Genomic DNA, 13,406 nt, shown 5'->3' with positions numbered 1-13,406 from the left:
AGCCCTTTGGTACTGTCCTGCTATCTCGTGCTTTGACCCGGCTTGATCTGGTGTCTGTCTCTGTCTATGCTCCTTGGTAACATTGTCCTGTAGTTACCCTTCTAGGAGTTTCCCTGCAGCTCCTAGCTCTGTGGCGCTTAGGACACGCCCCCAGCAGTCACGTGATTCAGGTCCTGGAGCATGCATTGTCACCACTGCTGCTCGCTCCGCAGGTATCTTTGTGCACAGTCTTTGTACTCAGGACACGCGCCCTGGCTCAGTGAGCAAGTGCAGTGCGGTGTTCCTGACAGTTTCATTAGCGTAGTCTGCACGGGTTTTTCTGAGAAAAACTTTTGGTTGTGAAGTAGAAACTGCCTGACCTCAGTCTTTTGCCGCTCCGAGAGAGTCTCTGCAACCCGTACCTCCGGTACGGTATGCGAGCAGACGGGACGGGCCAGCTCCGCTGACAAAGCAGACCGATCTTTCCAGGGTTTTATCAGATTTACATGATAAATCTGTTAAGGTTTCCGTTTACCTGCCTGGTATACTTTGTAGTTTACTTCACCAACTCTTTCCTTAATCTCAAAGGGGCCCTGCCACTTTGCCAGGAACTTACTGTCCACCGTGGGGACCAGGATCAACACCCTATCTCCGGGTGCAAAGGTACGGATCTTGGCGCCCCTATCATAGATTCTTTTCTGGGCTCCCTGAGCCTGCATCATGTGTTCTTTGACGATAGGCATAACAGCCGCAATACGGTCCTGCATTTGTGTGACGTGATCTATCACCGTTTTAAACGGAGTGACCTGACCCTCCCAGGTTTCTTTTGCAACGTCTAACAGTCCGCAAGGACGTCGGGTGTACAATAACTCGAAAGGCGAGAACCCCGTGGAAGACTGGGGCACTTCCCTGATGGCAAAAAGCAAATACGGAAGTAAATAGTCCCAGTTCTTCCCATCCTTGTCTATCGCCTTTCTCAGCATCTGCTTCAGAGTTTTATTGAACCGTTCGATCAACCCGTCTGTTTGAGGGTGATACACGGATGTGCGTAACGGTTCGATTTGTAACAATCGGCAGAGCTCCTTCATTACCCTGGACATAAAGGGGGTCCCCTGGTCGGTGAGTATCTGTTTTGGTATACCGACCCGACTAAACACATGCACCAGTTCCTTGGCAATCGTCTTGGTGGCCGTGTTACGCAAAGGTATGACCTCCGGGTAACGAGTGGCATAATCCAAGATGACCAGGATATGTTGGTGTCCACGTGCAGACCGTGGAAGGGGCCCAACTAAATCCATCCCAATCCTCTCAAACGGGACTTCAATAATAGGTAGGGGTACCAAAGGGCTACAGAACCGGGGCTTAGGTGCAGAGGCTTGGCAGTCAGGACAAGACTCACAATATACACGAACATCGTGATGCATGCCTGGCCAAACAAAACAGTGTAATATCCTTTCGGTGGTTTTCTGGACACCCAGGTGACCTCCCATCACATGTCCGTGGGCCAGGTCCAGCACCTGCCGCCGGTAGGGTTTTGGCACAACTAATAGTTGCACCGGGTCTTCCCCCTTTTTCTCTATCTGATAGAGTAAATCATTCTCCAGAACCATGTAAGGATAGGCCAGCCTAGAGCCAGGTTCTACGGGTACCCCATTTATCACTTTTACATTTGTCCTAGCCTGAGAAAGGGTAGGATCCTTTATTTGCTCGCTTTGGAAGTCATCTTTCTGAACTTCTAAATCCGGCAAACGGGGAGGTGGACGGCTGTCGGCCTCCTCCTCTTCCCCGGTCTCCTCCGTATCACCCGCCATGACTGAAAACGGGAACTGTAGGTCATTTCCAGCAGACTCTTCCCCCGAGTCTTCCGGGGAGACCTCTTCCAGGGGTTCGGGACCCACACGCGCCCGGGGAGGAGAATCATGTACATTATTACCCGAGGGCATCAACTGATTCTCCCACAATTGCCAGAAGTGGGAAAAAACCCGGCCAAGGATAACATCATGCAATAACGCCGGGACGAGTCCCACTTTATGTTGCACAGAACCATAGGAAGTTGTAATGCATATGACCGTGGTGAGGTATGAACAGGTGTCTCCATGCACACACGTTACAGAAAATTTGTCTGATGGTCCAGTCGGGGCTAACACCAGACTGGCCTTCACCAGAGTCACCACACTTCCCGAGTCTAACAATGCCACCACATTTTTGCCATCAACAGTTAAATCACACAAGTGTTTTTCCACATACTTTTGACCGGCATTCACACTCACTACCCGTGCAACCATAGACATGCGGTTTTTAGAGTCTGTGACGTCGCACTGCATGGGTTCAGTAGTGACCGGACAGTTCGCAGCAATATGTCCCATCTCTTGGCAGCGGAAACACCTAACGGGCCCCTTGCTTAGACCATAGTTCGTTACTCTCGGCCTCGCAGTGCGGGCAGTCCCGTTTTCCTCCCCCAATGTCTTAGGGATTTTTCCTTCTCCCCTACTCCCTGGAACAGTCTTACCGGTTCCACGTGGAGATGATGAAGAACGAGGTGGGGTAGCGTCGTCTCGGAGCCCTTCCGCCACGGAGTAACATTCTACCAGATCCACCAGTTGATCTGCCGTCGTAGGATTTCCATGGCTTACCCACTTCCTCAGGGCTGGCGGTAGAGCTCTCAGATACTTGTCCATGACGACTCTCTGGATTATCTCTGGCGCTGTCAGCACCTCGGGTTGTAGCCACTTCTTCGTCACGTGGATCAGGTCGAACATCTGTGACCGCGGTGGTTTATCCGGCTGATAAGTCCATTCATGCACTCTCTGTGCACGGACAGCGGTCGTCACTCCCAGCCGGGCCAAGATCTCGGCTTTCAGTTTGTCAAAGTCCTGCGCGGCTTCAGGTTCTAAGTCATAATAAGCCTTTTGGGCCTCACCGGAAAGAAACGGGGCAATCAGGCCGGCCCATCGTGCCTTCGGCCATTTTTCTCGCACCGCCGTCCGTTCAAACGTGGTCAGGTATGCCTCGACGTTATCTTCGGTCGTCATCTTCTGCCAGTACGACTCACGTGAATCACTCTCGACTCGGCTTCCAAGTTAACCTCATGTAGGCTTGCCAGGCGCAGCGCCACCTGCTGGAGAAGCGAACGATTGGTAGTTGTTATGTCCACCAACTCCTTCAGCTGGGGCATAATCACCCGATTAGCTTCTTGCTGGACGGCGGTGGACTGTACCAGCGCTTTCACCACGTCCTCCATGCTCATGCTTGCAACGTGATGCCCGCGTTCTCCACCACAATGTGATAAAACACTCCGGGATCGGCTTTGCTGGGGTCAAAGGTCACGTGCGTTCAGCATGAAACTCAGGCGCAGAGCTGGGATTCGGGTGTAACTGACCCTGGGTCAGGTTTATTAACGGTGAAAGCAATGCAAAAGGAAATAAAACATAAAACAAATCCTTGCCTGTCCGGCACTAACTAAACAAGGTACAAACTAACTACCAACTGGCGGGCTTCTCCCGTCCAGCCAAACCACAGTTGCAGTGGGCACTGCTTTCACTCACGTGTGTCTCTCACACAGACAGACTCTCTGTGTCCCCAGGCTGAGACACCCACACAACCACCTGGCATCCTTTTATATCCACCTCCCATTATTCATTAGCAAGCAGATGCGATACTGACCAGACTAGGCCACATAGGAAAGGTATCTGGGAGAGATATACCTGCCTTCATCCACTATTCCCACATGATTCTCACAGTACTTCTCAAGAATTGAAGCAATGTGGAAGGAAAAAATGAAAATTTAACTTTTTTTCCCAAAAATTTTACTTCAGACACAATTTTTTTATTTTGTCAAGGGTACCAGGAGAAAATGAACCACAATATTTGTTGTGCAATTTCTCCTGAGTACACCGATACCCCATGTGTGGAGGAAGACCAATCCTTAGGCGCACGGTAGCGCTCAGAAGGGAAGGAGCATCGGTTGAGGTTTTGAATGTCAAATTCGCTGGAATCGAGAGCGGACGCCATGTCTCGTTTGGAAAGCCCCTGATGTGCCTAAACAGTGGAAACCTCCCACAAGTGACCCCATTTTGGAAACTAGACCCTAGGGTGCCAAGGAAATGCAGGGTAAAAATTAAGTCGCAAGTTTTTGAAGGTCTTACCTCCTAATTTTGTTCCTTTTTGGTCATAGATATTTTATAATTTTCTTTTTTTAAGATTAGTTATCATTTACTGGTTGCTCAATGGCACATCATATTGCAGTTTTAAATGTTTGTTTAGTATTTATCGTCATGCATATCCCGCGTAATGTATGGTATGTTATGCCGTTTACTAATCAAATTAATTGATCTTATATTTTGATCGGGCGTTTCTGAATGCGGCGATACCAAATATGTGTACAATGTACCTAATTGTGTAATGCATATTTTACTGTAATAGAATGCTTACTGCCATTCTATGTTTTTTGAATTATAAATAGTATATCCAGTTAAAGATATGATGACAAACTGAGTGGTTATTGTGTTGTACAATATTGTGGAAAGTGAGAAACATGGAATAATTCACATGCCTTGAGCAAGTGGTAAATCTAAATTGTCAACATATTTTACATGGTGAATCCTTATGCCAAAAGGAACAAATTTGAGGGGTAAGACTTACCAATTTGCAAAGTTCATTTTTCCTTGGCACCCTACTAGACCCCCCCAAGGAACATCTAAATGAGGTGAGAACTTTGAACCCCCAAGGGCTTCACAGAAGTTTATAACATAGAGCCGTGAAATTAAAAAATAAAAAATTTTTCCACAAAAATGATCTTTTTCCCAGAAAATTTTTATTTTCACAAGGGTAACAAGAGAAATAGGACCCCAAAAGTTGTTGTGCAATTTGTCCTGAGTACGCTGATGCCCCATATGTGGGGGGGGACCACTGTGATCGCCTTACTGCGATCTTTGGGAGGCAGAATGAACAAATCCACAAAAGGTGAAGAATTGGTTTTATTTTTTACGCCGTTCCTTGTTCGGTATTAGTGATTAGCCGACTATTCCTCGGGTCGGTGCGATTACAGCGATACCAGATTTATACCTTTTTTCATGTTTAGCTTCTATCGCCCACTAAAAGACGCTTTTTTTTTTGTGCAAGAATTTTTTCGTAAGAAATATTTGCATTTTGAGAGCTATAATTTTTCCATATTTCAGCTGACAGAGTCATGTGTGGGATTGTTTTTTGCAGGATGAGCTGACGTCTTTATTGGTAGCATTTTCGGGCACATGACGTTTTTTGATCATTTTCTATTCCGATTTTTGTGGAGGCAGAATTAACAAAAACCAGCAATTCAGGAATTGTTTTTTTCTTGTTTTTTTTCTCCGTTCCGCGTGTGGTAAAATTGATAAGGCAGCTTTATTCTTCAGGTCACTACGATTACAGGGATACCTCATCTGTATGTATCTGTATGGCGGCTTGTTTTTGCGGGACAACATGGCGCATTTAGTGATACTATTTTTATTACCATTCGTTTTTTTTTTTAGCGCGTTTCTTATTCCATTTTTTCCAAGAAGTATGACGATCGCCTCTGCTACACAGACGTGATGCATAGATCACCTCTATGCAGTAGAATTACAGCATTGCTATGAACGCCGACCACAGGGTGGCGCTCCTAGCAATCTGCCATCAACAACCATAGAGGTCTCAAGTAGACCTCAGGTTGTTATGGCAATGCGTCGCTGACCCCCAATCACGTTACGGGGGGTCGGCGATTCGCGTATTTCCGGCCGCGCGCTGGAAGCTCTAGTTAAATGCCTGCTGTCAGCGTTTGACAGCGGGATCTAACTAGTTAATAGGCGCGGGCGGATCGCGATTCCATTCGCTCCTATTGCGGGCACATGTCAGCTGTTTATAACATTTCGCAGTTTTGAGGTTGGCTCACCACCGGAGCCCTCATCAAAGCGGGGCATACTGCCAGCTGACGTACTATTCCGTCAGCTGGCAGTAAGGGGTTATTTTTTTTTTTTTTTTTACCTAGTCCCTTTATGGGACTTTCACTTTTTTTTTAATTTGGTTGATGGTATAATACATTGCAATACTGGAGCATTGCAATGTATTATTCCTATGGAGAAAGTTTTTGAGACCATGCTGAGAGCATGGTCTGAGGCTCTCAGTAGCTGGATGACCCGGGCGTTGTCATGACAACCCCGGGTCATCATGGCAGAGATCAGGCCCTGCGATTACATCGTGGGGACGCCAATCAGAAGGCAGAGGGAGCCCCCGACCCTCTGCCTCCCACTTGAACGCTGCAATTGCGCCCAATTGCAGCAAACAGGGGGCTAACAGTCAGGGGCGGATGCCGCTCCTGGCTGTTAGTGCAGGAAGCTCAGCCACCGGCAGCGCTGAGCTCCTGCACTGACTGGGCTGTGACCAATCACAGTGTTGTGGGTGCGGGGACCAATGGCAATGATCCACGCACATCTTCCTCATGAACTGTCAGTGTGTGTTTACACACAGCGACAGTTTAAATGCAGGACGGACATAGTCCATGGTGCGGGAACTGATATCCTGCCTGTGACGAACTATGTCCGTCCTTAGATGTTAAGGGGTTAAATACCCTGCAGTAAATAAATAGCATTGTGCTTGAAAATAACATATGGTACTTAGTTAAAATGTTTTTTGATAAAAAAATAATGCGGAAGCCATCCCAGCACTCCACGGTGACCGTAATTGGGACAGTCCTAACTCGAATATTAAAAACCTTATCGTTTGTCAAGTGACATTCCATGACCTTAGTTTGGAGATTCAGGCCGGTTCTTCTCTATTAACCCTTTACCGACGATGCCTATTTCCACTTTCCAAAAAGTCTAAATTTTTCAATTCTGACCTGTGGTAATAACTCTGGAACGTTCAACAAATCCCTGTGATTCTGAGAATGATTTTTCATTGTACTTTATGTTAGTGGTAGATTTAGAACAATACGATTTGTATTAATTTATGAAAATATAAAAATTTTTACCAAAAAATTTGAACATTTTGGAATATTAAAACGTTGACATTTTATGCCCTTAAAACAGTTAGACCACATAAAATGGTTATTACATAACACTTCCCACATGTCTACTTTACATAAGAATCATTTTTTAATCAGAATTTGAAGCGTTAAAACTTTGTCAGCAATTTTCGATTTTCCAACAAAATTTACATAACCAATTTTTTTTAGGGACAACATCACATTTGAAGTGATTTTGAGTGACCTATGTGACAGAAAATACCCCAAAGTGCTCAAAACCACATTCAAAAAGTTTATTGACCCTTTAGGTGCTTCCTAGGAAACAATGAACATCCTAATTTTTTTCCAAAAAAGATTTTTCAGCCCCAAACTTTTCATTTTCACAAGGATAACAGGAGAAAATGGCCCCCTAAATTTGTCCTGAGTATGCAGATAGCCCATATATGGTACAAAATTACTGTTTGGGCGCACAGCAAGGCTCGGAACAGAAGGAGCGCCATTTAACTTTTGGAGTGCAAATTTGGCTGGAATAGATAGCGGACGCCATGTCACGTTTGCCGAACCTCTAATGTTCCTCAACAGTAGAAAAAAACCTCAAGTGACCCCATATTTGAAACTGCACCCCTCAAGGAATTTATCTAGTAGTGTGTTGAGCACTTTGAACCCACAGGAGCTTTATAAAGTTGATCCGTGAAAATGAAAATCTAGATTTGTGAAATTGTTGTGAAATTTCTCCTGATTACAATGATACCCCATATGTGGTGGAAAACTACTGCTTGGGCGCATGGCAGCACTCAGAAGGGAAAGGAGCACCATTAGACTTTTGAAATAGCTGTCGCGGTAGTAAGTCACATGCCTCCTCAGCACCACTCTACCCAGTGTGCGGCTTCTCCACGTCCACACGTCAGGCTGCCCTGTTAGTCTTACAGCACTGCTGCATCTGCATGGCTTTCATTTAGCCTTAGGGGGTGTGAGGAGTTGGCCATTTACTAAAGACTATTGGATGAATGGACGTAGAGTGGAGTCCACAGCTCTACGGGATCCAGTCTTTTTCCAGCACGGAGCACTGGTTACGTTGATATTGTTGTGTTTTATTAGAGATTTGCTTGCTCTTCAGTTCAGACTCACGAATCAATATTTCCATTCAGTGACAGCAAGCAGAGGAAGACATGCTGGTTCGATGTTAAGTATACATAAGGCCAGACAGGAGATTGCTAAAGGTAAATGTAAAGAAATCATTCTATTATTAATTTAATCTGTATCTCATGGGCCTTAAGCCTTTGTTCTCCCAGCAAAAAGGCCCACTGTGGGGATGGGGATAGTAGACCCAGGGGAGCCGTCACCACAGGGGGTCTCACATGCAATCTCAGGTGATGGACTTATGGAATGTTCTTCATTCGTTGAGCTAAAAGCAAATGTTTATGAGGGTCGGTGTGTACACTTCTGCCCATTCAGGGGGGCTGATTACAGGAAGGGGGCAAGAAGCCACATGTTTAGTCAGAGATTTGGGAGTGACGTAGAAGGGAGCGGATCTAGGATGAGGTCATGGAGCACATGGATGGATGGAGTTTGGAGTTCGGTTGCTGGCAGGGCTGGACACACTTGCTATTGTTGAGGGATCTGTCGTCTGGATTTCAGGAACATTATTAAGGACTGTTGCTGCTGGATACATGGGAATTTGTTGTTACCGGTTGTCTAGAAGAGCGTTGACTATGACTACACATTATACTGGCTGGAGATAAGAAATCTGTGGGCCAACCAAAAGTTGGGAGAGAGTGAGTATTGCCTGGTACGGTGGCAGTGGCACTACCAGCCTCGGGGGGGGGATCTTGTGGACTGAGTGCAATGTATTTTGCCCATCTACCCAGAGTTGTTGTAAAGCCATGGATGTAAGGGATACAAAATAGTTGCTTTGTTAACCTGCCTAGGTGTTTATTACAACCCAAAAGCTCAGATCTTCACAGGGGACATTGCCGGTCTCTGCAGGAAGGTAACCTTGCTGGGTCCTGCAGCGATTAGCTTCCCTGGCCTATTCCGAGCTAGCAAGGTCTTCATTAGGCAGCTCTTCCTACCAATCCTGAACTATGGTTCCTATCCTGATAGTACCTGTTCATGCATTCTTCTGTATTCCGCCGCGGATTAAAAACCCGACTTGTTTACCCGTCCCGCCTGACCTCTCTGCTCCTGACCTCAGCTAAGATTACTGATTCTGTGATGCCTGACGACACCTCTCAGTACCTCATACCCGCTGCTGCAGACTTGGGGACTGCCCTCGAGTCGTACCTTGTGAAAATGGGCGTCACCATCAGAGGCTCTAGTGACTACGTAGTAGTCACTTTGTTCCGTCCCTGCAAGGTAAGCCCGGCCCGTGGCGCACCCACCAGCATAGGTGACTAAGGGCACTAATGTGCCAGAAACGCGTCAGCTTGTTTTTGTACAATTTGTACGCTTTGAAAACTGAATAAAGTTCATTTTATGATTACCTGGACGACTGTGCTGAGCTCACTCCTCCCTCCTCTCCTTGCTTCCATATATGTGGTCAGACACATTTTCAGAGTGCCATTTGGCTTTTAGGGAGCAGAGTTTCCTGGAGTAGTTTGTAGAGCCACTAAGTTCCAAAACAGTAGAAATCACCCAAAAGTGACCCCATTTTTCAAATTATACTGAGGGATCTTATCTAGGGGTGTACTCACTATTTTGACCCCACTGGCAATTAGTGTGCAATGGAAGTTGCAGAGTGAAAATTACATATATGCCATTCCAGTGTCTTAGACATGGTGCCCGGCTTGTGCGTCTGGACAACCCTTTTGAAAATCTAACAATTGACGACTAATCTCAATATAAGATTGGTGGGGGTCCGACACTCTCACAATCAGCTGAAAACTACTCTCAAACTAATGCTAGGTCCACACTGCGCTTGCGGACACTGTTGGGTGCATGCGCTCCATGCTTGGGTTTTACTGGAATGTTTTCTGGGATCCATGTCGCTTTTCCAGCGCCTCTGAACTACAAGGAACACGGACAGCCTCTGTTTTTCCACTGACAGCAGATCTGAGGAGGGGCTGGTGTTTTGCTGACGTTTTCATTGGGGCCATTTGGGGGAACATCTTATCTATCATTTGATTTTTATTCCAATTTTGAGAAACAGAATAAATAAAAAGCAATTCAGGAATTGTCTGCAATGTTTTTACACCATTTTATGTTGTTCACTGTGCGATAAACGTGATAAGACGACTTTATTCTTCGGGTCAGTACAATTACAGCGACGTCGGGGTTATTTAGTAATTTCATAATTTGCTATTTTTTGGTAAACGCTGATTTACAAACAAAGTATCTGTCATTCCATCACCGTATCCTGAGGGCTAGAACTTTTTCACTTTCTCGCTGATGGAGCCGCGTGGTTCTTGTTTTCTGCGGGATGAGTTGATGCTTTTATTTGTACCATATTGGACACAGAACATTTCTTGATCCCTTTTTTTTCATTTTGGGTGACAGAGGAAACAAGAACCAGAAGTTTATAATTGTTTTTCCACGCCATTCACCGTGTGGTAGAAGTGATCGGGCAGCTTTATTCTTCGGGTCATTATGATCGCAGACACCGGTCTTATACAGGGTTTTTTATGTTTTGCCACTTTCGCACACTACAATCAATATGTTACAATGTTTTTCCATCCTCACACTCTGACAGCTGTAACTTTTTTGTTTTTTGTCTGCAGACCTATGTAAGGGCTTGTTTCTTGCGGGACAAGAAGATATTTTTCTTGATACCATTTTTATTGCAGGCAATTTTTTTGATCACTTTTTATTCTATGTTTTGTGTGTCAGTGTGGTATTTTTGGCATTTTTATTTTTTTACAGTGTTCATCAGATATTATATAATGTGACACTGTGTTCCGGATCTGCTGATACCAGATATGCACTTCTTCCCCTTTACTTTCGTTTTTTATAGATAAAACAGCGTTTTTACTTGCAAAATATTTTCTCTTTTCTTTTTCTTACTTTCTATTTTTATTTTTCACATTTTTATAAACTTTATTTCACTTTTTTTCTTTATCATCGCGTCATACAGGTACGGTTGTTTGTGGGAACGCTCTTCCCATTGCGCCGTACATGTACAGCAGATGTCGGTAAGGGGTGAAAGTCTGTGGGGAGTTACAGCAAGAGCAGAGGCTTTTATGTTCCTCACAGATGTTCTGCAGCAGCTGGGGTCATGTACTGTACAGGTCACTCTGCAGCTGCTGCAGAACCTCTCTCGGCTTCCTGTGTGCACTTTTTATGTATCCTGCTCTCTGCACACTAAAGACTATGGGCCCGAATCATTATTGTATTTGTATCTTACAGGCGCAGCTTCTCTAGTGGATTTCTGCCTCTTATAGACGACAACACATTGATCCATAAACTCCAATCACAACAGACGACATAAGACGTAATAATCCTCTGCGATCAGGAGCAATCACTGATCACCCTCCATACTCACCAGAACACACCGCAGACACGGGAAGGAGAAGCACAATGAGGGGCCACATCCCCCTGCCCCGATATATGGGGGGACCCCGAGGAGGAGAAGCTCAGTGTCACCCAGGACTGACACACTGTAATGGCTTCACAGTCTCTGTACACTGGAGGGCGGAGCTCAGCGCTGATTGGACGGGAGGTGCAGCGTCCTCCAATAGGAGAAGGAATCTCCGCTGCTCAGCAGTTACCGGGCAGAGGGAGGACGAGAGGTGAGAGCTGGAGGAAGCGAAAGGGAAAGAAAACCTGTGAGATCTCAGGGCCGGATAAGACGCGTCACACAGTGACCACGGGGGACAGAGGCCGCAGACACAGGAGCCATCCTCCCGGGGATAATGAGGGGAGAAAGCCTCTGGGATTACTCAATAGGGGAAAATCAGTATAAGGGATGTGCCCCCTAGAGGCCGCACAATGCTACTGCAGACAGTGTCCTCATTGCTTTACCCTGCTGCACTGCTCTCCATTCACCAACACCCAGCATGCAATTCTGTACATAGAAATAGGTAAAATACTTTTATTTGGGTCTATATCTCCTCTGCGGATCTGTCCTGGACGACCACTAATGAGAGCCCCCATCTAGTGTCACATTTGTCCTCAGACTTCACATCTGACTTCAGAACCGCAGCAAATCATGAGCCTCCTCTGACCTCTCTCATACCATCAATTCTTCACATCCTCCTCTGATCCTTTCTTTTCTTCACCTTCTCTTTCTGTAGTCAGGAATATTATTAACCCCTTCATGACCCAGCCCATTTTGACCTTAATGACCGGGCCATTTTTTGCAATTCTGACCAGTGTCCCTTTATGAGGTAATAACTCAGGAACGCTTCAACGCATCCTAGCGATTCTGAGATTGTTTTTTTCGTGACATATTGTACTTCATGTTAGTGGTAAATTTAGTTCAATAATTTTTGTGTCTATTTGTGAAAAAAACGGAAATTTGGTGAAAATTTCGCAATTTTCAAATTTTGAATTTTTATTCTGTTAAATCAGAGAGTGATGTGACACAAAATAGTTAATAAATATCATTTCCCACCTGATTACTTTACATCAGCACAATTTTGGAAACAAAATTTTTTTTTGTTAGGACGTTATAAGGGTTAAAAGTTGACCAGCGATTTCTCATTTTTACAACAAAATTTACAAAACCATTTGTTTTAGGGACCACCTCACATCTGAAGTCACTTTGAGGGGTCTATATGGCAGAAAATACCCAAAAGTGACACCATTGTAAAGACTGAACTCCTCAAGGTGCTCAAAACCACATTCAAGAAGTTTATTAACCCTTCAGGTACTTCTCAAGAACTGAAGCAATGTAGAAGGAAAAAATGAACATTTAACTTTTTTCCCAAAAATTTAACTTCAGACACAATTTTTTTATTTTGTGAAGGGTATCAGGAGAAAATGAACCACAATATTTGTTGTGCAATTTCTCCTGAGTACACCGATACCCCATGTGTGCAGAAAGACCAATCTTTAGGCGACACGGTAGCACTCAGAAGGGAAGGAGCATCGTTTAGGCTACTTTCACACATCAGTTTTTTGCCGTCAGGCAGGATCCGGCTATTTTTAGAAAAAACGGATCCGGCATAAATTTTGGAGAACTGTAGAAACAGATCCGTTTTTTTGCTGGATCCGTCTAGCAGGTTATATCTGTTCCTGGGGGCTGGCCAATTGGATCTGAGCATGCGCAGACTTAAGAAAACGGATCCGGTGGCTGGATCCGTCTTTTTCTGGATCCGGCGCTTTCCGGCGCCCATAGACTTTCATTGTAGCAAAAAGCCGGAAGCGCCGGATACGGCGCTTCCGGCTTTTTCGCCCGAGACAAAAAACGTTACAGTAGCCGTTTTTTCCAGACGCCGGAATGAGACAAGTAGCCGGATCCGGCAAAAAACGGATGAAACGCAATGCCATCCGGCGCGATCCGGCGCTAATGCAA

At 45.3% G+C, this 13,406-nt stretch overlaps 1 protein-coding gene across 4 annotated transcripts in view; it reads right to left on the bottom strand.

Moving 5' to 3' along the window:
• Positions 1–11,581, bottom strand: part of LOC141048423 (class I histocompatibility antigen, F10 alpha chain-like) — a 300,218-nt gene extending 288,637 nt beyond the window's left edge. For 2 of the 4 annotated variants that reach the window (XM_073543979.1, XM_073543978.1), the window contains exon 1: positions 11,433–11,579. In XM_073543979.1, coding sequence (XP_073400080.1) covers positions 11,433–11,481 — 49 coding nt within the window. In that variant the 5' untranslated portion in view covers positions 11,482–11,579. Of the gene's footprint in view, positions 1–11,432 lie in introns of all 4 variants that reach the window. The other 2 variants (XM_073543977.1, XM_073543976.1) reach the window with 2 other exon arrangements.
• Positions 11,582–13,406: the final 1,825 nt, after the last annotated feature.

Source organism: Dendrobates tinctorius, unplaced genomic scaffold (assembly GCF_039654945.1).
Source record: "Dendrobates tinctorius isolate UK_male_01 unplaced genomic scaffold, ASM3965494v1 ptg000135l, whole genome shotgun sequence".
Taxonomy (NCBI): Eukaryota; Metazoa; Chordata; class Amphibia; order Anura; family Dendrobatidae; genus Dendrobates; species Dendrobates tinctorius.
This window is presented reverse-complemented; position numbering and strand designations above follow the sequence as displayed.